We start from the raw sequence: 24,609 nt of genomic DNA, 5'->3' as shown, positions 1-24,609 counted from the left end.
GATGAATTTTTATGTAATGTGAATTATATCTCAATTAAAAAAATGTTTTAAAATCACCTATGATTTGAGTCGCCTAACTTTTCAAATCTTTTCAGTTTTCTTATCTGTGAATGTAGATCTTAGAGTAGAGATTATGCTAAATAAATAGTTCCAGCTATTCTTCCAGGAGGATCCTTTGGCAAGGCTTGTGGTTAGGAACAGAGAAGTCAGCCATTCCTAGTCAGCCCTGCCTCACTCTCAGCCCATCTGGAGTCATGCAACCAGGAGTGTTAGAGATATGTTATTCAACCCTCTTGTTTTGTTCTTAGGAAAATCAGCAAAACCTTGAGAGAGGACAGGACTTTTTTCAAGGTCATAGAATGAGTCAGTGGCATTGTTGGGTCTACAATCCTGTTTTCTTTTTTCTAGTAGAACATGTTCTGTAGGTCTGGACTACAGAAAGCACTCTCTCCTACCCATACCGGTAGCCCCTGCTTCCAATGAAAGAAGCTTCAAATTTCTTCCACTGACATCTGAAATCAGGCCCATTGAACAGGCATATTAGGAGGTGACCTGCTACAAATACCAGCTTATCTGTACCTACCCAATAATTAGGGCTGAAATTTTTTAGCAGGTTTGACTGTCTCATTCTGGCATGTTGAAAAATGAGGTAAAAGTAGATTTCCTGCAAAACAGTTGCTTATATTCCCAGCCAGAACAAAGCCTGGTGGGCATATTATGGGAAAGGACCTGGGTTGGGCTCTTTTGGAGGTTTTTTAAAAGAGGTAAAGCTTTACCCCTATTCTCGAAGAGGTTGAGTTTGGTGAGAGTACAAATATGTAGAAATAACACAGCCTAGAATGTAGAAACTCCCATTGAAATGGAAGCAAACCAATAGTTTGGGGTTCTAAGTAAGAAAAGTCTAACTGGAGCACCAAAGAATCCATGGAGGGAATGGCATTTGGACTGGGTAGTTAGGGACAGGCTGAGGGCACAGAAAGAATGAAGGGGCAAAAGCCAGAGAGAATGAGAAACACTAGGGTGGAGCTTAGAGTATGTGTAGAGAAACTGTGCAAAACAAAGTAAGAAGGAATATTAGGGCCAAATTTTGGAGTGCTCTTAATGCCAGGATTAAGAAAGACTGCTCAATTTTTGAGGGGTGGGGTAGGGGTAAGAATAGCTTCATGCACTCTGATACAGCCTTGGAGAGCAAAATTTGCATTATTTGTCCAAACACTTAGACAGCTGCAAGCTCTTTGGGCCTGGGATTTCACTTCTAGATGTTTTCACTAAGAAATATGAGTGTTCATTACAGCATTATTTACAATACTAGAAAATTAGAAACAACATAAATATCTAACTGTGGAGCAGTGGTTCTCAACAGGAGTGATTTGACCCCCAGGGGACATTTGGAAACATCTGGAGACATTTTTGATTGCCACGACTTGAGGGGAGGTGCTACTGGCATCTAGTGGGTAGAGGCCGGGGTGCTGTACTACAATGTACAGGACAGCTTCCCACAACAAAGAATTATTGAGCCCAAAATGTCACTATGGGGACTTCCCTGGTGGCGCAGTGGTTAAGAATCCACCTGCCAATGGGGGACACGGGTTCGAGCCCTGGTCCAGGAAGATCCCACGTGCCGCGGAGCAACTAAGCCCGTGAGCCACAACTGCTGACCCCGTGTGCCACAACTACTGAAGCCCACGTGCCTAGAGCCGGTGCTCCGCAACAAGAGAAGTCACCGCAATGAGAAGCCCGAGCACCGCAACGAAAAGTAGCCCCCACTCGCCGCAACTAGAGAAAGCCTGCGCGCAGCAACGAAGACCCAACGCAGCCAAAAATAAATAAATAAATAAATTTATTTTTAAAAATTGTCACTATGCCAAGGTTGAGTATATATATATATATATATAAACATATATATATATATATATATATATATATATATATATATATATATATATATATTCTCCAGGAAAATATTTTAAAATATACAAAGAATATTGGTAATGGTAATATCTGGGATTATGTTTGATTTCAATTTTTTCCTTTGTGACTTCCTGTATTTTCTAAATTTTAATCAAGAATATACAGCACTTTGTACTAGCCAGGGCTCTCCAGACAATTGGCTCATGTGGTTATAGAGGTCGAGAAGTCCCACAATCTTCTGTCTGCAAGCTGGAGAGCCAGGAAAGTCGGTAGTATAATTCAGTCTGAGTCCAAGAGCTGAAGGTTTAAGTCTTGGTCGGAGTCCAAGAACCAGGAGTGCCATGTCCAAGGGCAGGAGAAGATGGCTGTCCCAGCTCAAGCACAGGGCCAATTCACCCTTCCCCCACATTTTTGTTCTATTCAGTCTCTTGGTGGGTTGGGGGATGCCCACCTATGGTGGTGAGTGTGAAATTCATTACCTTGTCTACTGACTGAAATGCTAATCTCTTCTGGAAACACCCTCAATGACAAACCCAGAAGTAATGTTTTACCAGCTATCTGGGCATCCCTTAGCCCAGTTGACACATAAAATGAACCATCACGAACATAATTTAAAACACATTACTAAGCATCAAGAATTATGCCAGGCAGCCTTGCAAAGCCTCGGGAATCATCCCTGAGAGGTGCCTGCCCTCACTGGAGCTCACAGTATAGACGAGAAGACACATAATAAACAAGGAAACAAAAAGCAAGCAAAATACATTTTAATAGTAATAAAGAAATAAATGGATGACATGACAGGCAGGAATTGGGGAGGGGGTGGTTGAGATAAGACAGCTTCGGGTGACTAGCACGAGCTGAAACCTTGACGCTGAAGGGCTGGCGAGCTGGGGAAGTGCATTCCAGACAGAGGGCTCACGTTAGTTATGGCGGGTGTGTTTGGGAAAAGTTGCTGCCGTGGTCCGCCAGACCAAGGGGTCACGTGTGTACACAGTGCTGAATGGGCACAGTATATTTATTACCCTCTACAATAAATGAAGTAATCTACTTTCCACTGAAGTTCATTTACACAGTTCAAAGTGCCAGCCACAGTCTATGATCCTGCATGCCACAGTGTTTACAACACAGACATGCCAGGCTCTTGCATATATATCCATAGTAACTAAAGTGTATTTCATCCAGGAAAAAAGTGCTCTTCTCTTCCTGCCCTAGTGGGTTCGGAGAGACACTCCAATGAGGATTCTGGTATTTTGAGATTCACTGGAGCTGATAACATCCATACTATTGTGTGCATTTCTGACTGACAACCCAAGAAGGTACAGGTTGTAGCCAGAAAAAAGCACTTTAAAATGTCAAAAGAAAGATCAGGGGGTTGAAGGAAAATAGATTGGAAAGTTAAGCCTCTACGGAAAGGAGAGAAATGAAAATGTTAACTAAAGGTTACCTCTGAGTGGCAGGATTATGGGTGACTTTAACGGTCTTCTTTGTGTATTTTCTACAGTAAACATGTATTTTGTAGAAGAAGAAAAAACTATGAAAGGTGTTGTTATTATTTTATTTTTAAATTTTTTTTATTTTTTATTTTTTAAAGGGAACTTTATTTTTATTTATTTATTTATTTATTTATGGCTGTGTTGGGTCTTCATTGCTGCGCAGGCTTTCTCTAGCTGTGGCGAGCGGGGGCTACTGTTCATTGTGGTGCGCAGGCTTCTCATTGTGGTGGCTTCTCTTGTTGTGGAGCACGGGCTCTAGGCACACGGGTTTCAGTAGCTGTGGCATGAGGGCTCAGTAGTTGTGGCTCACGGGCTCTAGAGCGCAGGCTCAGTAGTTGTGGCGCACAGGCTTAGCTGCTCCGTGGCTTGTGGGATCTGCCCAGACCAGAGCTCGAACCCGTGTCCCCTGCATTGGCAGGCAGAATCTTAACCACTGCCCGAAAGGTGTTGTTTTTATAAAGGTGTTGTTTTTATAAAGGTCTTTCAAATTCTGAAATCAGAGAATTGTTGAAATCTAAAACTGGGAGAGGCTATGATGTGGAGATTGTGAAATCAGGGCCCATAACGTACACAAGGGAAGCAGGCTGAGTGGTGAGCGTTCAGAGTGAAGCCCTGTACTGGGGAGGCCCTGGGGAAGGGGGTGCAGAAGAGTGGGGCCAGAGGACGGGAGGTGGGTGGGCAGTCCTCTCAGCTCTAGCCATTCCTGCCACGGAGGAATTGGACACAGAGTTGACTCTCCAAGAGAAGCCAAACGGATCTCTCAAACAGTAAATGCAGGCTTCCACGTCGAATGTTGAAGAAAAATACCATATGGGGCAGAGAAAGCATGTCTATAACAGTCTGATGTCTTGTGCCGCCAGTTTGCAGCCTCTGTTTCAGTGCTTTCTTTTAGTTGAGCCCACCTCCTGCCCTGTGCAGAAACCTCTTCTCCTGTTAGAAGACCAAGGTGAAAAGAAAGCTCTCACCTTCTCCCATCTGGGGCCCAGAAGCATCTGGAACACCCTGATCCTCATAATCCTTGTTCTGAGGAAATATTAATGATTTAATCTCCCAAGCTCACTCTCTCTCCTCTGCAGCCACACCAGTGAGATTCACAGACTAGACCCAGAGAAGTCTGGGTTGGAGCAGAACTCATCCTGACTCAGTTTTGTCACAAAAAAAGAGGCCAGCCTCAGCCCCCTCCACAGAAATAGGCAGTAGAATTCCCAGCCATGGGCGAGGTGACGGCAGAGGAGGTGGAGAAGTTCCTGGACTCCAATGTCGGCTTTGCCAAAAAGTACTACAACCTCCGCTATCGGGCCAAGGTCATCTCGGACCTCCTGGGGCCCAGGGAGGCAGCCGTGGACTTCAGCAACTACCACACGCTGAGCAGCGTGGAGGAGAGTGAAATCATCTTCGACCTCCTGCGGGACTTTCAGGAGAATTTGCAGGCCGAGAAATGCATCTTCAACGTCATGAAGAAGCTGTGTTTCCTCCTGCAGGCAGACCGCATGAGCCTCTTCATGTACAGGGCCCGAAATGGCATTGCGGAGCTGGCCACCCGGCTCTTCAACGTCCACAAGGATGCTGTCCTCGAGGAGTGCCTGGTGGTGCCCGACTCGGAGATCGTGTTCCCCCTGGACATGGGAGTGGTGGGCCACGTCGCACTCTCTAAAAAGGTCGTGAACGTCCCCAACACAGAGGAGGTAACCTCTTCCCCATGAGAGGGAGGGCAGGGACGCATTATTCCACGGGGGTTCTGGGGTGCAAGTGGGATGGGGAGCTGCTAGCCACCAGACTGGGCTGGTGACAACTTGGCACTTTTCTTTCTTTCTTTACTTGTTTACTGATAACTTTCTATTTTGAAAAAAATAGTCAAATTTAGAAGAGTTCAAAAATAGTACCAAGAACTGTATATCTTTCATCCAAATTCACCAACTGTTCACAACTTACCATATTTGCTTTATGTCTCCATTTTTTCTGACCCATTCGGAAGTCAACATATCCTTTTAACCACAGGTACTTTGCTGTGTATTTCCAGAACAAGGACATTGCTTACATATCCAAAGTACAATGATCAAATTCAGGAAATGTGACACTGATACAATACTATTATCTAATAAACAGTCCATATTCAGTTTTTGCCAATCATCTCAATGATGCCCACATGGCACTGTCTCTTTAGTCTCCTCCAATCTGAAACAGTTTCTTGATCTATCTTTGTTTTCCATGATGCTTATGTTTTTGAAGGGTGTGGGCCAACTATTCTGTAGAAATGTCCCTCCATTTGGGCTTGTCTGAAGTGTCTTCATGTTTAGATTCAGGCTATGCATTTCTGGCAGGTATATCATAGAGGGAATGTTGTGTTTTTCTTCATGCTTTGCATCGAGGGACATAGGATGGCAGTCTGTCCCATCACGGAAATGTCAAATTGACCACTTGGTTAAGCACTTGGCTCTGTCTTCTAAGAGTCCAGGGTTCCGTGGGATTCTCCTGGCAGCTCTGACAAAGACTTCTTTGATCACCTAGAGCAAATCACTTAATGCAGTTCTCCCCATAGCCCTCTGCCAGGGTCAATTCCCACTCATCCTTCAGATCTCAGCTTAAAGTTCACTTCCTCAGGGAGAACCTCCCAGGTTCCTCTGTTAGTTTCCTTCCTAAAACCATCTATCACAATAAGCCCTGGAGGCCAGGGACCATGCCTGCCTTATTCTTCACTTTACCCCAGGACCCAGCAAATGTCTGGGACAAAGTAGATGCACAGCAAACACTTGGCAAAAAGACTCACAATCAAGTAATTATGCAATAATCCCTTTAACACCTGGGCCTTTGTGGGAAATGGTTTCCTTTGAAGCACACTGGGCTAGATCTCCCTTGGGGTTCATCTCTCCTTGGCCCTCCAGGGCTAAGGGTAATGGTTCTGCACCCAGGGGGCTTCCCTGAGGACTCATCCAACTGGATTAGAGTCTGTTTTCCCTTCAATTCTCTCTAGACTTTAACTGTAGACAACATGGGTTGTCACAGTCTTATAACTGATTATCCCTGTTTTACAGATGATGAAACTGAAATCCAGAAAAGGTAAGTCACTTTCTCCGAGTCACAGAGATAGAAAGTGGCAGAGCAGGGATTTGAATTCAGGCACTCTGGCTGGTGCCCACACCCTTCACTGCTCTGCTGTTCTATACCTCCTCCTTATCTAAAATACGAGGGCATTAAACGAAGTGCAGTTTACAACAGGTCATTTCAAATCGCATGGCAGAAAGTTAAGATGTTAAGCTTTGAGGTCAGATCTGGGTGTGAATCAAGACTCAGTCACTTTCTAAGAACATGGCCTTGGCAAATTGTTTAGCCTATTTGGGCTCACTTCCTAATTTATAAAATGGAGGGAGAGACCTAGTTTCTCTAAGTGCTGTTGTAGGATCAAATGAGGGAATTATTTCTCATCTAGCAAAGTTCTTGGCACATAGTAATGGCTCTTACTGACAGCTCCTCCTCCTTGTTAATATTATTACTATTTTGTTGTTACTGTTAAGGATCTATTTACTCTAAGGGATGAAGGCTGTACCAGGTCTGCGTGGGATTTGGAGAAGAATCCAGTCCTGCCCTTCTGGAGCTTTCAGTTTAGATTCTATTTGTGGGGAAAACAGAGAACAGAGGTGCTGAAAGCTTCTATGGACCCTGGTGTTGAGGGATTGAGGATTTAGGAAGGTTCTCTAATTCTAAAATATCCCTAAGAGTTTGCTGAGCCCTGCACTAAGGAACAGCTTGCTGTTTCCTGCTCAGCCCTGAAGTTCACTCTGGAAGTGATGGCTGTGCTTCCCCAGAAGATTTCTGGACATGCAGCCTCCTTGGTGGGTGCCTCAGGCTTGGAATGAAGTCAGTCCAGGTCAGCAAGCCTGTGTCCTCCATACGTGCATGTGTTCTTCCTTGAGATATCGTACTTTATTTGGGCCTTTGGATAGAAACTGGGAGTTGGTTGGAGAAGGAGCAGGAACATGGTGTAGACTGGGGTCTGGGTCATCCCTGAACCACCAACAAGTGATACTCTTAGCCTTTAGCTCCACCCCCGCCCCCCAAAACCTGGGACATGCTTATAATCACTGAATATTAAAAATGTGAAACCATGAACGGAGTTTCCCAGGGTTGTAATGTGGCTCCCATGCCCTAGCACATTCCTACTTATCCTTGGGATCTCCTCAGGGAGACTTGTTGTTAGGGCTGCCAGATAAAATATAATATGCCCAGTTAAATTTGAATTTTAGATAAACAAAGAGTACTATTTTAGTATGCATTTTGTGCCGTCTCAAACTGCCAATAATCAATGTTGTGGTTGCACCAGGCCTCGTGTTTCTTATGATGAATGCAAGATACCCTTCAGCACTAACCATCAGGAAACTTTGAAAAAATAAAGGATTATTACTTACAAGACCTGGAAATTACATAGCACACCTGGGGCCACACAGGGAGGTCTCAGGTAGAGAGGGAGAGTGGGGTCCAGCCTAGGGTTTTTATGGGGGTTGAGGGTAGAGGCATAGGCTTTCACAGGCTCACTCTTTATTAATTTAAAACATAAGAGCAGACATTTAAATCATGGTAAGAGAAATTAGAAAACAAAAAGTGGCCCCAAATGATCAGATCAACCAAGATCTTCAAAACAAAGGAGCCTCAGTGGGAGGAGGTAGCCTGGCTCTTTATCTCGTGTGAGGCTGACAGCGTGCTTATCTGAGATAGCCAAATAGCCGTCTTTGAGGTGGATGTCTCAGCAATCAAAGCCTAAGTCATGCACTTACATTACAAAAATGGAAACAAACAAACAAACAAAAAACTACAAAAAGTGTCAAGCTCACACTACCGTACACCCTCTGCAAGATTTACGATATACTGAAAAATTACTTACTTGAAATTCAAATTAAATTAGTCATCCTGTGTTTATCTGCTAAATCTGGCAACCCTACTTGCCATTCGGTATTTGTTTATGTATTTATTCTTTACCCTTTCTCCTTAGGAAAGCCCACAAAGCCTGTTTGTTCCTGTGCGTCTTATTTACCACTGGTCCCCAGACCTAGTCCAGTGCCTGGGACAGAGTGGGTACTCATTACAGTTTATTGAGTGAATGAATAAATGATGGCCCTTTCCCAGTGGGCTGTGATATTGTGATTTATAAAAAGAAATATTTATTTGGTCTTTGTCCTGGTTCCTGGCACAGAACTGATCCTTGTAATTTCCTGAGTGATAGAACCACCTGACACTGAGCTCCTAAATCCCTTGGAATTTCCTAGGTGGTCATTGGTCTTTTGTTCTAATGTGGGGACTCTTGGTGGGCTCCTGGATGGGGGCCGGTCATGAGAAAGATCAAGGCATGATTAGACACTTGGAACTTTCAGCCCATCCCCCATTCTCTTAAGAGGGGAGAGGGGCTGGAAATGGAGTTAATAATCTATCATGCCTTTGTGACGAAACTGCCATAAAAATCCGTAAAAGTACAGGGTTCACAGAGCTTCTGGATTGGTGAACACATGCATGTGCTGGGAGGGTGGCGCATACCCCAACTCCAGGGGGACAGAAGCTCCTGCACGCAGGACCCTTCTGGATCTCACCTTATGTATCTCTTCATCGGACTGTTCACCTGTACCCTTATTATACAATAAACCTGTAAATGTAAATTCTTCCCTGAGATCTATGAGCTGTTCTAGCAAGTTATCAAACCCAAGGAGGAGCCTCGATTTATAGTCAGTCAGGCAGAGGTATAGATGGCAACCTGTGACTTGTGATTGGTATCTGAAGTGGGGGCAGTCTTCTGGGACTGAACCCTTTCACTGGTAGGTTCTGATTCTCCAGGTAAACAGTGTCAGAACTGAACTGAATTGTTGGATACCCAGCTAGTGTCAGAGAATTGGCCAGTGTGGAAAAAAACACCTACGCATCTAGTGTGAGAAGTGTTGTGAGTGTGGCAGTAGTGTGAGAGTAAAGGAGAACAATGAGCTTTTTCTAGACACTGACAAATCCCACTTCTGAAGACTGAACCTGAAAACACTGCCATTTCCAGAGACTCTTACATCTGTTGTCTTGCTCTCCTTCCCTCACTATGACACCTGGAACCCAGCATGCCAGGCCGGAAAGAAACCTCGTGGAGGACCTGGTCCAACACTCCAATTTTACCAAAAGGAAAACTGAGGCTCAGAGAGGTTTCGGCTACTGACAGTTTACTGACTGGCTCATGAAGCCACTCAGAGAACAAGTCCCTCCCTCCTGGGGCCCCAGGACATCACCCATCCGGTGGGGGCCTCCTTCACATTATGGTTTGAATTGTGAGTGCATGTTTTACATGATGTCCCCACTGTACAGTGATAACCCATTGATAACTCACTTTTCTTACTGGTCTTGGCATATCCAATGCCTCTCACAGAGCCAGTGCTCAGTAAATATAAGTCAATGAATGAATCAATCCAGCAATGAATCAATCAGTGTATCAATGAATAAATTAATGAATGAATGCAGTGGCTGTGCCATTTACCAGCAGGGGAATAATTGTCTATAAAACAGGGAAGGAGAGAATTCTGTGTGACAGGGCAGATGTGAGAGTTAATGAATTGTCTGGCTCTGGGCCAAGTACATCATTATTATCCAATAAATAGATGTCATCATGGGATGCAACAGAGCTTGGCACTGCGAATGTTTGAAAAGAGGAGCTGGGGTTTCCAGGAATGAGAAGCAGTCTTGCATTACATTGGAATAAAATCTAAGCTCTTTACGGTGGCCTCCAGTGCCCTGTCAGATAAGGCCTCTGCCCATCTCTCTGACTTCCTTACCCTCCAATCTCCCTCACTACACTGGTCTTCTTCCTGTTTTTCAGATCAGCCAACTCACTGCCCTCTCCTGGGCTTTGCATTCTCTGTGCTCTCTGCTTGGAATGCATGTCACCTTCCTGGCTCCTCTGAGCCTTCAGCTCTCCGCTTACCTCTTGGAGAAGCGTCCCTACCCACCATGACTGACCAAAGCAGCTTCAATCTGCCACCACTTCCATCACTGTCTATAGCATCATCCAGTTTCTCTCCTTCAAAGCAGCTGTTTACTTGCTTTTTGTCTGCCCACCCCATTTGAATGGAAGCTTCACTAGGGAAAGACATTCACCCCTCTTGTTCACTGCCTAACCTGAGGGTCTAGAACAGTGCCTAGCATACATTAGAAGGCACTCTGTTAATGCTAACTAAATGAATGAATGACTTTGGGCTTTCCTTAGCTCGATTTCTGGTTCCTGGGCTTTAAAATAAACAGTTGGAGCTAAATTGTTTCTAAGGCCCCTCCGTCTCTGATAAGCTGAGGTTCTATGACACGGTTGTTTAGAACACTGTATATGCTGAAAATATAAGGCTGACAATGACTATGCAAACACCAGTCAGTTGGCAGCTGTACTATTTGTGAGAAAGTTCCAGGGCCGAGAACTCAGTGGGAGAGAAGGTACTGGTGGATTTAGTAATATCTGCCTCAGATGAGGGTAAGGCCCAAGTACTGTTTTCCTTGACGGAAGTGAATATTGCAAGACTGAACTGACTTCATGAAATGAATCTGAGCATGCCCCACTCAGGCCTGAGTTTAGGGATTCATCAGTGTCCTTAGAGAGTGACGTGGAAAACCCCTGTGGCTAATGCCTCTTTAGAGGTTTTGCTTAATCCTTGAACACTAATTCAAGTAGAGCACTACAGGCTTCTCTTAATTCCTTTACCCTTCACCTGGTTTGAGACAGCTTCCTTGACAATAGTGCCTGTTTATTTAATCCCACTCCAACTGGAAGAAATTAACAGATGCACAGCACCACACTCTGAACTTCTACATTGTGGAAAAAATACCACACACCCGGTTCTAGCAAAGCTCTGTGAATTGGCTCCATGAAATACATTTCCCTTCTCAGAACAGCATGAACTGTACATGTCTGGGCTGGCTTGTGTCCAAGCAATGCTGACCGTTGGGAAACATCACAGTGCTACCAGGAAACAGAAAGGTGGATTCTTTGGGATTTAAGACAATTCGGGTTCTGTCTCCCCTTTCTGACCACCCGGACTGCAACGCCCTGTACTGGCCTCCATGTTTGCCTTCAGGGTGAAGTGGGGGGTGTGTGCTCCTCTGTACTTCCACTGCTTTGAGCCAACACTTATGTCCTGCGTTACTATTACTGATTTATCTGTGTGCTGGCCTGAATCTTAGTCTTCTCTGTATCCCTAGTGCTTAGCCTAAGGCCTGACACAAAGTGGGACTTCCATTAAGATTTGTGAAATGGGGGGCTTCCTGGGTGGCGCAGTGGTTAAGAATCTGCCAGCCAATGCAGGGGACACGAGTTCGAGCCCTGGTCCGGGAAGATCCCACATACCGCGGAGCAACTAAGCCCGTGCGCCACAACTACTGAGCCTGCGCTCTAGAGCCCACGAGCCACAACTACTGAGCCCACGTGTTACAACTACTGAGCCCACGAGTCACAATTATTGAAGCCTGCACACCTAGAGCCCATGCTCCGCAACAAGATAAGCCACGGCAATGAGAAGCCCACACACTGCAACAAAGAGTAGCCCCCGCTCCACACAACTAGAGAAAGCCCGCGTGCAGCAACGAAGACCCAACTTAGCCAAAAAAAAAAAAAAAAATTTGTGAAATGGGGATATCCATTGGACTAGCTGTGTGGTGCTAGAACTGGATTGCGAAAAAAGCTGAAAGTAACAAATTATTTGGTTCAATGACCTAGACCCAGGTCTGTCCTTATCCAGCCTTGCCTGAAAGGCAGCAGAGCTGAGGGCAGGTTCTGGAATCACACACACAAACAAGTAGTAAGTAACGTTAACTTTCTTGAGTTTCAGTTTCCCCCGCTGTAAGATGGACTACTAATGGTCCCATCTCACAGGTTATTGGGAGGAATAAAGTGAGCTGATGCAGGCAAAGCGCCACACACGATACCTGCTAGTGACTGTGATTATTATGCTCACTAAGGTCTTTTCCGCACTCAAGTTTCTATTTTGGGCGAAACTGCCATCACCTCAAGAGAGCCTTCTCGAAACCTTCCTCCACAGATAAAGTCAACCCTCCGCCCCCATCCTTGGGCCCCTACAGCGCTGTGCTCACATTGTCTCCACAGCCCTTAGTGGGTCGTATTTCAGACTTTCTTCTACTGGATTTTGGAGGTTTCCAGGGCAGAAATCATCTCTAATTGCCTTCCCCCGCTGAAGCGGAGTAGATGGAAATGTCTTCATTCTTTTGTCAACAAGAGAATGGGGAGCTCCCTTACCCTACCCCTACCATGGGCACCTGGGGCTCTGTGTTGTTTTACTGTCTTTGCTCTGCATCTGCCCACTCAGGCTTGTCCCTGTCTTCCTTCAGGATGAGCATTTCTGTGACTTCGTGGACACCCTCACAGAGTATCAGACTAAGAACATCTTGGCTTCTCCCATAATGAATGGGAAGGACGTGGTGGCCATAATCATGGCTGTGAATAAAGTGGACGGGCCCCACTTCACCAAGAGAGATGAAGAGGTAAGAATGCTTTAGAAATTGCTGGGGTGGCCATGCTAGCACATTCTCCCAGCTCACAAATCCTCTGACCCTTGCTATTTGGCCTGGCCTCGATTTCCCCATCTGTAACATAAAGAAGTTAGTGGTCTGATGCTCTGTGAGGAAGGCAGGGCAGGATAATCATTAAGATACTGGACTTTGGAGCCGAGAACATAGGGATAATTGTTCTGGTTCTGCTAATATCTGTTTGACTTGGGCATGTTACATAATTTCTCTGAACCTCAGTTTTCTTATTTGTAAAATGGAGATGATTTTTTAGTATCTCTTATATAGAGTATCTATAGTATCTCTTGAGGTAGTTGTGACGACCAAGTAAGATAACATACATAAATGACTTATCACAGGGCCTGCGAACTCAATAAACAGTAGCAATTTTTCATGAATACACCCCTATTAACGTAGACACTCTACATTCTGTGAGTTTTTCCCTCTTATAATGCATCGTTTTATGAGTCAGCCTTCCATGACCCATCTGCTCAAACTGTCTCAGATGAAGCTTTGAAAATGTTCAGACTTATTTGCTGATGGTAGAAGTGGCCAGAGGAGGAATTTCTCCTTCTCATCTGTTTCCCCTCATGCTGTTTGATTTTCAGATTCTTCTCAAGTACCTCAATTTTGCAAATATAATCATGAAGGTGTTCCACCTGAGTTACTTGCACAGCTGTGAGACTCGGCGCGGCCAGGTAAAGGGCTTGACTCAAGGGAATGGACTGGATGTGTCCTTTTACTGAAGCACTGATGTGCTCAACTGGAAAGGCAGTGATAATAAAAGTGCCTGGGAACCCTCATACTGTCTCTGCTCAGTATCTCTGGGGTGCATGAGGTAGTAGATGTTTGTAAACCTGTACCCCAGAGTGATTGCATGAACAAGCTTTCAAGTCAGGCAGCTTGGATTTGAATCCCTGCTAAGCCATTTATCAGCTCTAAGACCCTGAGCAAATCACTTAACCTCTCCGAGCTTCAGTCTCCCCATTTGAAAAATGGGGAAAATTATGGGATAATGTATGTAGGGCACTTGTGCTCAATCAATGTTTGTTATTATCATTCTTATTAACAACCTAGGAGATAAAAGAAATGGGAAGAGTTGGACCCAGTAGAAGCTGCCCAGTTATTCACCTCTCTGAACCTCAGTTTCTCCATCTATAAAACGGGGACAATTATTGTATCTCTTGGTTATTGTGAGCTGCTGCTCTGTGCCTCAGAAACATTGACTATGTTTTTGTATTTTTTCAGATACTACTGTGGTCTGGGAGCAAAGTCTTTGAAGAACTTACGGACATTGAGAGGCAGTTCCACAAAGCCCTGTACACAGTCCGAGCCTTCCTCAACTGTGACAGATACTCCGTGGGGCTCTTGGACATGACCAAGCAGAAGGTGAGAAGGCTTCAGGAGCAGACATTTCCAAGAACAGGTTAAATATATACCAGGTGGAGCCCAGACTTCTGTCACAAATTCAGTGCTCAGGGAAGAGGCTGGGAGGATGTGGATGGTTGTGAAAAGATTTTCATAGGTCTTTTACACTGAGGAGAGGACTACCAACCTTTAAAGAGGAAAAGTCATTCTAGGGCACAGGGGAGTAATAATAACCTGTATCTTCCCTTGTCTGTTGGAAAAAAATGAGTATGTGAGAAGAAGGCATGATGAGGTGGTAAAGGTAGGTGATAAAGAAGTTTCCATGCAGGATGAAAGTCCAGAAAGAAGAAAGTTCCCAACTTCAGGAATTCTCAGAAAATGCACTCAAAGGTGGGCAGAAACCTTTCCTATGGTGTATGGAGCCCAGGGCTCATTCAGGCAATTGAAGTGGACGCATATGCTTAGATCTGGTCCCTCAGAATGCTCTGGGGCCACGTTGGCTAAGGCGGCAGAGACTCAACTGGCCCCCAGTCATGTTCTTCAGCTAGCTTTTCCCAAACCAACTCTCCCATTGCTCTTTCTCTACCTGTCTCTGCCTCCTGGAGCTAATCATTTTCTGCCTTGGAACAGAGTTCCAGAGTTATCTAGATATGTGATTTCCTCTCCCAAAGTCCCAAGATCCCTGTCGGTTTCATTTTGCGTGCTTTGTCATGCTGCGTGTGGTACACAGCCCAGTGGAGACCCTCCAAATATTTGGTCGAATGAATAAATGAATTGCAGAATCTGGGGTTGGAAAAGACCTTAGGTCTAGTCCAGAGGCTCCCAAATGTGACAGTAAATTAGAATCTTCTGAAGAACTGTTTAAAAATTGCTGGGCTAATCATCAAAAAGTCTACAAACAATAAATACTGGAGAGGGTGTGAAGAAAAGAGAACCCTCCTACACCATTGGTGGGAATGTAAGTTGGTACAGCCACTATGGAGAAGAGTACAGAGGTTCCTCAGAAAACTAAAAATAAAATTACCATATGATCCAGCAATCCCACTCCTGGGCATATATCCGGACAAAACTATAATTCAAAAAGATACATGCACCCCTATGTTCATAGCAGCATTATTCACCATAACCAAGACATGGAAGCAACCTAAATGTCCATTGACAGAGGAATGGATAAAGAAGATGTGGTACATATATACAATGGAATATTACTCAGCCATAAAAAAGAATGAAATAATGCCATTTGCAGCAACATGGATGGACCTAGAGATTATTATACTAAGTGAAGTAAGTCAGAGAAAGACAAATATCATATGATATCACTTATATGTGGAATCTAAAAAAAAAAATGACACAAATGAACTTATTTATGAAACAGAAACAGACTCACAGACTTCAAAAACAAACTTATGGTTACCAAAGGGGAAATGTGGAGAGGAGGGATAAATTAGGAGTTTGGGATTAACATATACACACTACTATATATAAAATAGATAATCAACAAGGACCTGCTGTATAGCACAGGGAAATCTACTCAATATTCCATAATAACCTCTATGGGAAAAGAATCTGAAAAAGAATGGATATATGTATATATATAATGGAATCACTTAGCTGTACACCTGAAATTAATACAACATTGTAAATCAACTATACTCCAATAGAAAATAAAAATTAAATTAAAGAAAAATAAATAGAAAATCTAACTAGACCTATAACAAATAAAGAGATCGACTTAGCAATTAAAAAAAACTTCCTACAAAGAAAAGCCCACAGCCAGATATTTTCACTGATGAATTCCACCAAATATTCAAAGAAAAATTAATGCCAATCCTTCACAAACTCTTACAAAAATAAAAGAGGATGGAACATTTCCCTACTCATTCTGTGAGGCCAGTATTACCCTGATACCGAAGATATCACAAGAAAAAACCCTACAGACCAAAAACCCTACAGAATACAGATGCAACAAATCTTCAACAAAATACTAGCAAAATAAAAACCGTGGTCACATATAAAAACCATGGTCAATTGATTTTCAACAAGGGTGCCAAGACCATTCAAAGGGGAAAGAACAGTCCTTTTAACAAACGGTGCTGGAACAACTGGATATCCACATGCTAAAGAATGAATTTGGGGTCCTACTTCACATCATATACAAAAATTAATTTGAAATGGAGCACAAACCTTAAACTATAAAATCTCTTAGAAGAAAACATAGATGTAAATCTTTGTGGCCTTGGATTAGGCAACAGTTTCTTGGATATGACATCAAAAGCACTAGCAACCAAAGGAAAACCAGATAAATTGGGCTCCATCAAAATTTAAAACATTTGTGCTTGAAAGGACGCTAATGAAGAAAGTGAAAAGACAATCCATAGAATAGGAGAAAATATTTGCAAATCATATGTCTGATAAAGGTCTAGTATGTAGAATATAAAAAGAACTCTTAAAATTAGGAGTATGGACAGACTTAGAGAACGAACTTATGGTTACCAAGGCGGAAGGGTGGGGAGAAGGGATAGTTAGGGAGTTTGAGATAGACGTGTACACACTGCTGTCTTTAAAATGGATAACCAGGTGGGTCTCTACCCGGGACATGGGGAAAGTGAGGGGCCTGCGGGCCTGGGTGCACCAGGCTGCCGTGAGGCCCACAGGGGAGGCCACGCCCGGCCCCGGGCCCCCCACACGGGAGGCAGCCCCTCTGCAGGCCTCGGCTGGCAGAGTCGTGGGGACGGAGTGGGCCTTCATGAATGCCAGTGTCTTTGCTGGGACCACGAAAGACCCCAGTGCCTTGGTGCAGAAGCTGGGCATGGACGCAAGGGGCACCACCTCCATCAGGAGAGGTGCCAAGGCCACGGCTGTTTTGCCCAAGAAGGAGAAGCTGAAGCTGAGGCGTGAGAGGTGGCTGTAGAGGGATGCAGTTTCGATCCCTGGTCTGGGAACCGATCCAATATGCAGCGGGGCAACTAAGCCTACGCGCTGCAAATACTAAGCCTGCGCGCTCGGCGCCACAACCAGAGAGAAGCCTGCGCACCACAACGAAGAGCCCACGTGCCACAAGGAAGAGCCAGCGCAGCCAAAATAAAATTTAAAAAAATAAATAAAATAAAATAAAGTGGATAACCAACAAGGACCTACTGTACAGCACAGGGAACTCTGCTCAACGTTATGTGGCAGCCTGGCTGAGTCACTCTGCTGTGCACCTGAAACTATCACAACATTGTTAATCGGCTATACTCCAATATAAAAGAAAAAGTTTAAAAAAAATTAGGAGTATGGGATTAACAGATATGAATTACTATATGTAAATAGATAAGCAACAAGGATTTACTGTATAGCACAGGGAACTATACTCAATATCTTGTGATAACCTATAATGGAAAAAAATATATATATATCAATCACTTTGCTGCATACCTGAAACTAACACAAAATAGTAAATCCACTATACTTCAATTTTTTTTTAAAGTTTGATGTTTTGCTCATGAAGGAAAAAAAAAAAACCTCCTACAACTCAACAATAAAAAGATAACTCAATTTAAAAAAATAAAGTAAAATGAAACAAATAAACATTGCTGGGTTACACGATAGTCTGCCTTTTTTACATAGTGTTCTGTGAACATAATTTTTATCAGTACATGTGGATTTTTTTAAGACAACATATATACACATAACATACACACAGAAAAGAGCACTAATTACAGGAGAATAGTTCGATGAATTACCACAGAATGAACATCCCACTTAACTACCACCAAGATCAAGAAATAGAACATAACTGGCCCCTCAGAAGCCCCTTTCTTACCCCTTTCCAGTAACTCCCACCCCTTCCTCCCTAAAGGTAACCACTATCTGACCTTTAAAGCTATGTTAGTTTTGCCTATTTTTGAAGTTCATATAAGTGGAATCATATAAATACATACTCTTTTGCGTCTGGCTTCTTTTGATCAGCATTTGGGTTGTAAGATTCATTCTTATTGCTCCTCATAGCATTAGTTCATTAATTTTCATTCTTGTGGAATATTCCATTATATGAATAATCTGCAAAGTATTTATTTATTCTACTCTTGATGGACATTTGCATTTTCAGGTTTGGGCTTTTATGAATATTGCTATTATGAACAGTCTAGTACATATTTTTTGGTACAAAGTTGTACCCATTTCCCATTTCAGTTAGGTATTTACCTGGGAGTAGAAATTCTGGGTAATAGCTTTTTTTTTTTTTTTAATATTTATTTATTCACGGCCACGTCGGGTCTTAGTTGCGGCCTGCAGGATCTTTCCTTGTGGTGCACGGGCTTCTCTCTAGTTGTGGTGCATGGGCTCCAGAGCACGTGGGCTCGGTAGTTTGCGACGCACAGGCTCTCTAGTTGAGGCACGCGGTCTCAGTAGTTGTGGCACACAGGCTTAGTTGCCCCGTGGCAAGTGGGATCTCAGTTCCCTGACCAGGGATCGAACCTGCGTCCCCTGCATTGGAAGGCAGATTGTCAACCACTGGACCACCAGGGAAGTCCTTAGCTTTTTTTTAAATTGAAGTACAGTTGATGTACAATATTATATAAGTTACTGGTGTACAATATAGTGATTCACAATTGTTAAAGGTAAGAATTACCTTTAATATTACTCCTCTGGGTAATAGTTTTAATAGATATTGCCAATCTGATTTTCAAAATTATTGTACCATTTTACCCTCCCACTAGCAATGTAGGGGGTGTCCTCACTAATACTTGGTATTGCCATCTTACTAATTTAGCCATTTTGGTGGGTGTGTAGTGTTATCTCTTTGAGTGTTAACATGTGTCACCTAATGACCAGGAAGCTTTATGTTTATTGACCATTTGGATATCTTTTGTGAAGTGCCTGTTCAAGTCTTTTCCCCATTTTTTTTATTCTATTGTATGGTTTTATCTTACTTATTTGTCAGAGTTCTTAACAAATGCTGGATATGGGTCCTCTGTTGAATGCAACATTACAAATATCTTCTCCCATACTGTGCTCTCATTATCTTATGTTTTGATAAATGTAAGTTTTAAATTATATTGTAGCCCAATTTATCAATCTTTTCCTTTATGGTTATTGGTTTTTATGCCCTATTTAAGAAATCTTTCCTGACCCCAAGGTGATAAAGATATTCACCTATGTTAACTTCTAAAAGCCTTATTGTTTGAACTTTCACATACAGCTCTACAATCTACCTAACATTTCTAAAATGTAGAGCATGAAGTAATGTCAATATTAATTTTTCCCATATAGATATCCAATTGACCAGTACTTGAAAAGACCATCCTTCTCCCCCACTGTTCTACTGAAAAGACCATATTTCTCTATCATACCTCTATCATCAATCAAGTGTCCATATAGTGGGTCTGTTTCTGGACTCTCTATTTTGTTCCCTTGGTATATTTATCTATTCTTCTGCAATACCATACTGTCTTAATTATAGTACCTCTATAAAATATCTTGATATGCAGTGGTAAAATACCTCTAAGTTTGTTGTCATTATATACTAGAGTTTTTCATCATGTTTTACGTCTCTTACACTCCTTTCTGTATTTTCCGCCCTTTTACATTTTTGTTTTTTAGTTTGAATATTTCTTCTGATCCATGAATCTTCAGTTGTGTCTAATTGGCTGTTAAAACTATCTATTGAGTTCTTAATTTCAGGTATTTTTCAATTTTAGAATTTCCATTGCATCTTTCTTGAGGTTTCCAGTGCTCTTCTAAAATTCTCTATTCTGTATTTGATTTCTTGGACGTAATCAGTTATTTTAGAGTCTGGGTCTGAGAGCTATAATATCTGTGGATATATTCTATGGCTGTTTTTCTATAGTCTGTTTTATCTCTTGATTTTCAGTTAATCCTTATCTTGTACATGACTATTTATTTTTGTTTGAACATTAGAGACATGTATAAAACATTTTAGAGATGATTTGAAACTCTGGGCAATGTTATATTCCTCCAAAGGGGATTTATGTTACTTCTGGCTAGCGGTTGAGATAAAGGCAGAGCATCTGAATCCACTCAGGGATTGCGCTGATTTGAAGCTGGTCTTCAGTTTTTGCAAGGGATGTTCTGTTTCTGATTCACTTTTACTCCTAGGGTATAAACCTTTAAGAAGGGCCGGCTGAAACCTGGGTTGATTTCAAGGGTCCCTCCTCCTTGGCAGGCCCTGAGTTCCAATTTTATCCTACTAGCCCAGTAAGTCTGCGCAGCTTCCCAGCGGCTCCCACAGCATCTTTGGTATCAGCAAGGGGATCAAGAGGAAAAGCTGAATCAGACATTAGGCTCACATCTCTGGGCTTCCCTTCTCTGTGGGATCTTGGCCCATCAAGTCCTTGCTGCCTTGCTAGCTCTATGATTCCTTCAAACAAATGATTATATACACATATGCACACATACACATATACAGTCCAGATTTCATAATAATTCTCAGTTGGAGGACTGGTCTGAAACAAACTGGCCACCATTAATAGGAGTAGAAATCCTCTTTCTTTGTTCTTTAATCCACATAGATTTACCTCATTCTTCTAAATAGTATGGATATACCATAATTAATTTATCCTTTCCCCTATTTCTGGGCATTTAAATCATTTCTAAATAGTCTTGCAATTAAAGACAATGCTATAATGAACAACCTTGGAGTTAAATTCCTGCACACTTGACAGAGGCTATCTATAGGACAAAGCTGTGAAAGTAGATTACCAAGAAAAAAATTTTATTTTGCTCTCCCAAAATTTTCCCTCTAAAGGCTAAATCATTTTATACTCACTCGCACTGCATGAGAATTCCATTTCTCCAAACCCCTGCCAATTCTGTATATCATAAATCTTTTTATTTTTTCCTACTTAAATGGGCAAAAAATGTTATTGTTTTTTTCTAATTGTTTTTTCACTGATTACCAAGTGAGGGTAAATACATTTATATGTTTACTTGTGAGTTAACTTTCTTTCTTCCATATATTGCCCAGATTTTTCTGGGCAATATATGCCCATTTTTCCACCTTTAAAATTGAATTCTTTGTCTATTTCTTATTAAAATATAGGAGTGCTTTATCTATGATATAGACTATATCTCTGTCACATAGGCTGCAACCATATTTTCCCTTTCTGTGGATTATATTTTAACTTTGTTTATGGCCTCTTTCATCATACAGAAGATTTAAATTTTCTTTTATGGCTTCTGCGTTTTGAATTTTGTTTAAGAAAGACTTCCTCAACCTTAATACTATAGTCTGAAATAATCCCTGTGTTTTGATTAATATATTTTCATCTTTCACTCATCTTTTGAAATTATTAATATGTTACGGTATAAGGTAGGGATAAATTTTGTGCCCACCTCATAATTCCCCATTTAAAGAACAGTCTACCCTTTCTCCACTGTTTTGAAATGCCACCATTTTGATATGCCATTTTACCATATAACAGATTTCCATATACTCATGGGTTTATTATTCTGATTTTTGCCTTTAAAATAGCTCCCTAAGTGATTCTGGTGCAGTTGGGCCATATACTGATTTTAGGGAACCTCTGGCTCTAGTGCAACTGTCCATTTGATTTTTGTAAATTCTTGAATCAAGTATTTTGCCAAATATGGCTAAATCCAGCAATAAGCACTTTGATACTCCTTCAGGAAGTAGCAAATGAATTCATACAAATGAATGGTTCTATTTTTTAATCAAAAGAATTTCTGAGTAGTTGAATTCAAAAGAAATTTGGAGGTGCAAACTGAGCACCATTTTAAGGCGTTCAGTTTGCACCTTAAAGGATCTGAACACAGCTCTGAGCTGCAGTGTTCTGCCCTCTGTTTCTTTTGAACTCCCCCTCAAAAGGGAAAGTCACATTTAAGCAAGAATATCCTGATTTAGTCATCCCCAATAGATGGAACAATCTAGCAATGAGAAGTGGGCTGGGCTGCCTATAATCACTCTAAGAACCTACCTCCCCTTCCCCTCACACCGCCCCACCCCAGGTAGCTAAGCTCTTACCTGAAGTATTGACATTATGAAAAAAGTCAATAAAGGTCATTGAATTGTACACTTAAACTGGGTGAATCATATGGTTATATGAATTATATCTCAAAAAAGCTGTTTAGAAATAAAAGAGAGAGAGAGATTGAGACAGAGGAAGGCAAGCATAAACATGCCCCACATTCCACCCAACCCTTTGTTTACAACATCTGCTTCTCCTTGGGACAATCTTCAGAATCACTCAGAGTTTGACCTTGACAGTGTCAGCCCCATGTCCTTCTTCTGGACTCCTCTAACATTTGTGTTCTCCTTTTATTACTGTTTTGGTTCTTACCCCATCTACCTTACTAAAGTTACTTGAGGGCTTAATTCTCTCCTCCATGACATAGCAGATTCCTCCAGGGCATAAACTTTGCCTTGTCCATCTCTCTCTATCTAGCAGCAAGCATGTTGTGGAGCTTAGGTAAGTCCCCAGTTCACATTTTCACCCAGAATTGAATTGCTTCCTGTTGTTGGTAGTCAAGAGAAGAGCCCAACTGGGCAGAAGGGTGAGGATGTGAAATCTAAATTTCATGTGGAGTCCCTTCTGCTTGCCCTCTGGATGATATTAGAACAAACCACCATGACAAACATGTTCAAACAAGAGAGAGAGGTCAAGAAGCATCCTGCCCACAGTAACCCAGAGCTAGTGAATCACGGCCCCTAAATACCAACAGATAAATGAACAGAGAGGCACTGGAGGACAGAGGCCTCCTCCGCCAGGCCCAGATTTGGCCCAACACAAGCTGTGCATCTGCGTGTGCGGTAGGAAAACCAGCGGAGAAGTAGCAAGGGAGCGCCTGCATGGCTTCCCAGTTTCTTCTCCTGGGGCTGCGTGACCATGCAGAGCCTTTGCCAACCCTTTTCTCTCCTCTCTCTGCCCCTGTCTTTGCCAGTTGTCTTACAGGTGTCATCCTTTCCTGTTGGAGCCCAGATATGGGTCTATCCATCCATATTTGGCACTATTGTCTGTTCTTTCTTTCTTATCTAGAAAAAAAATTTTTTCCCTATTACAAAAGCCATAAATTTTATTAGGGAATAATTGCTAAATAAAGTATAATCTCATTCCAATCCCCCAGAGAAAACCAGTTGTTAATGCCTTGTTGTGAATTCTTTGAGAGCATTTTCTATATAAACACTGGGGTCACATGATTTATCTATTTTTGTCACCTCACATTTTTTACTCATCAGTGTATCATGGACATCTTTTTAATCAATACCTACACAACTGTAACATCATTGTTACTAGACGTACCATAATTGATTTAATAAGTCCCCTCCTATTGGACACTTAAGTTTTTTCTGATTTTTCACTGCTATAAATGATACTGCAAGAAACATTGTTCCAGCTAAACGTTTGCTCACATGCTTAGCATGTATTAATACTTAAGGTAAATTTCTTAGCCATAGTGTCCCCATTTTCCCTCTCATGTCCCATAGCACAGGGAGTATGAGGGTGCTCCAACCTAACTCCCATTTCTTGGTTATTGATTAGATAGATCCAGTTCTTTTTTTTTTTTAATTTTTATTTATTTTTTGGCTGCATTAGGTCTTTGTTGCTGCACGCAGGCTTTCTCTAGTTGCAGCGAGTGGGGGCTACTCTTCGCTGCGGTGCATGGGCTTCTCATCGCAGTGGCTTCTCTTGTTGTGGAGCACAGGCTCTAGGCGCATGGGCTTCAGTAGTTGTGGCTCACAGGCTCTAGAGCACAGGCTCAGTAGTTGTGGTGCAGGGGCTTAGTTGCTCCGCAGCATGTGGGATCTTCCCAGACCAGGGATCGAATCCGTGTCCCCTGCATTGGCAGGCGGGTTCTTAACCACTGCACCACCAGGGAAGTCCCTAGACAGATCCAGTTCTGATGATATTGATATATCCCAAAGCACAGACATGACTGACATTCTCCAACTCTAGTGAATCTTGCAGCCCTTCCAACCTTTGGTTTCACTGAGCTCTGCCCATCTTCCAGATTTCAGTGATAGATGACTCATACGGGTAGTCTTCTTTTCTTAATCTTTTTCTGATCTACTTTCAAGACACATAATTATTGTTTTTCTCATTCCTAGGAATTTTTTGACGTGTGGCCAGTCCTGATGGGTGAGGCTCCACCCTACTCTGGTCCCAGGACTCCAGATGGAAGGGTAGGTCTCTCTCTAGCCTGTCCAATATGATCAAATGTTTAATGAAATGCAAACGAATAAGGCACTGTAGGCCCTGCTGAAGTTTCTTTACCACTTAGGTATTTATCTTCTCTGGGTTGGGTTGTCTCCCTTGAAATTATAATTCCTCACAATTGCTCAAGCCCTGTAATTTGCAAG

General features: G+C 42.5%; 2 protein-coding genes across 2 annotated transcripts in view; both read left to right on the top strand.

Annotated features, from left to right (window-relative positions):
• Nucleotides 1-4,479: 4,479 nt before the first annotated feature.
• Nucleotides 4,480-24,609, top strand: part of PDE6A (phosphodiesterase 6A) — a 67,638-nt gene continuing 47,508 nt past the window's right edge. The window contains exons 1-6 of the mRNA XM_036847518.1: nucleotides 4,480-4,522; nucleotides 4,569-5,089; nucleotides 12,747-12,899; nucleotides 13,532-13,621; nucleotides 14,172-14,312; nucleotides 24,358-24,432. Coding sequence (XP_036703413.1) covers nucleotides 4,616-5,089; nucleotides 12,747-12,899; nucleotides 13,532-13,621; nucleotides 14,172-14,312; nucleotides 24,358-24,432 — 933 coding nt within the window. The 5' untranslated portion in view covers nucleotides 4,480-4,522; nucleotides 4,569-4,615. The remainder of the gene's footprint in view (nucleotides 4,523-4,568; nucleotides 5,090-12,746; nucleotides 12,900-13,531; nucleotides 13,622-14,171; nucleotides 14,313-24,357; nucleotides 24,433-24,609) is intronic.
• On the top strand, nucleotides 16,888-17,202 carry LOC118892707 (protein FAM207A-like). The gene has a single exon (XM_036847519.1). The coding sequence runs from the start codon at nucleotides 16,888-16,890 to the stop codon at nucleotides 17,200-17,202; it is 315 nt and encodes a 104-aa protein (XP_036703414.1).

The sequence above is a fragment of the Balaenoptera musculus genome, chromosome 3, assembly GCF_009873245.2.
Source record: "Balaenoptera musculus isolate JJ_BM4_2016_0621 chromosome 3, mBalMus1.pri.v3, whole genome shotgun sequence".
Taxonomy (NCBI): Eukaryota; Metazoa; Chordata; class Mammalia; order Artiodactyla; family Balaenopteridae; genus Balaenoptera; species Balaenoptera musculus.
This window is presented reverse-complemented; position numbering and strand designations above follow the sequence as displayed.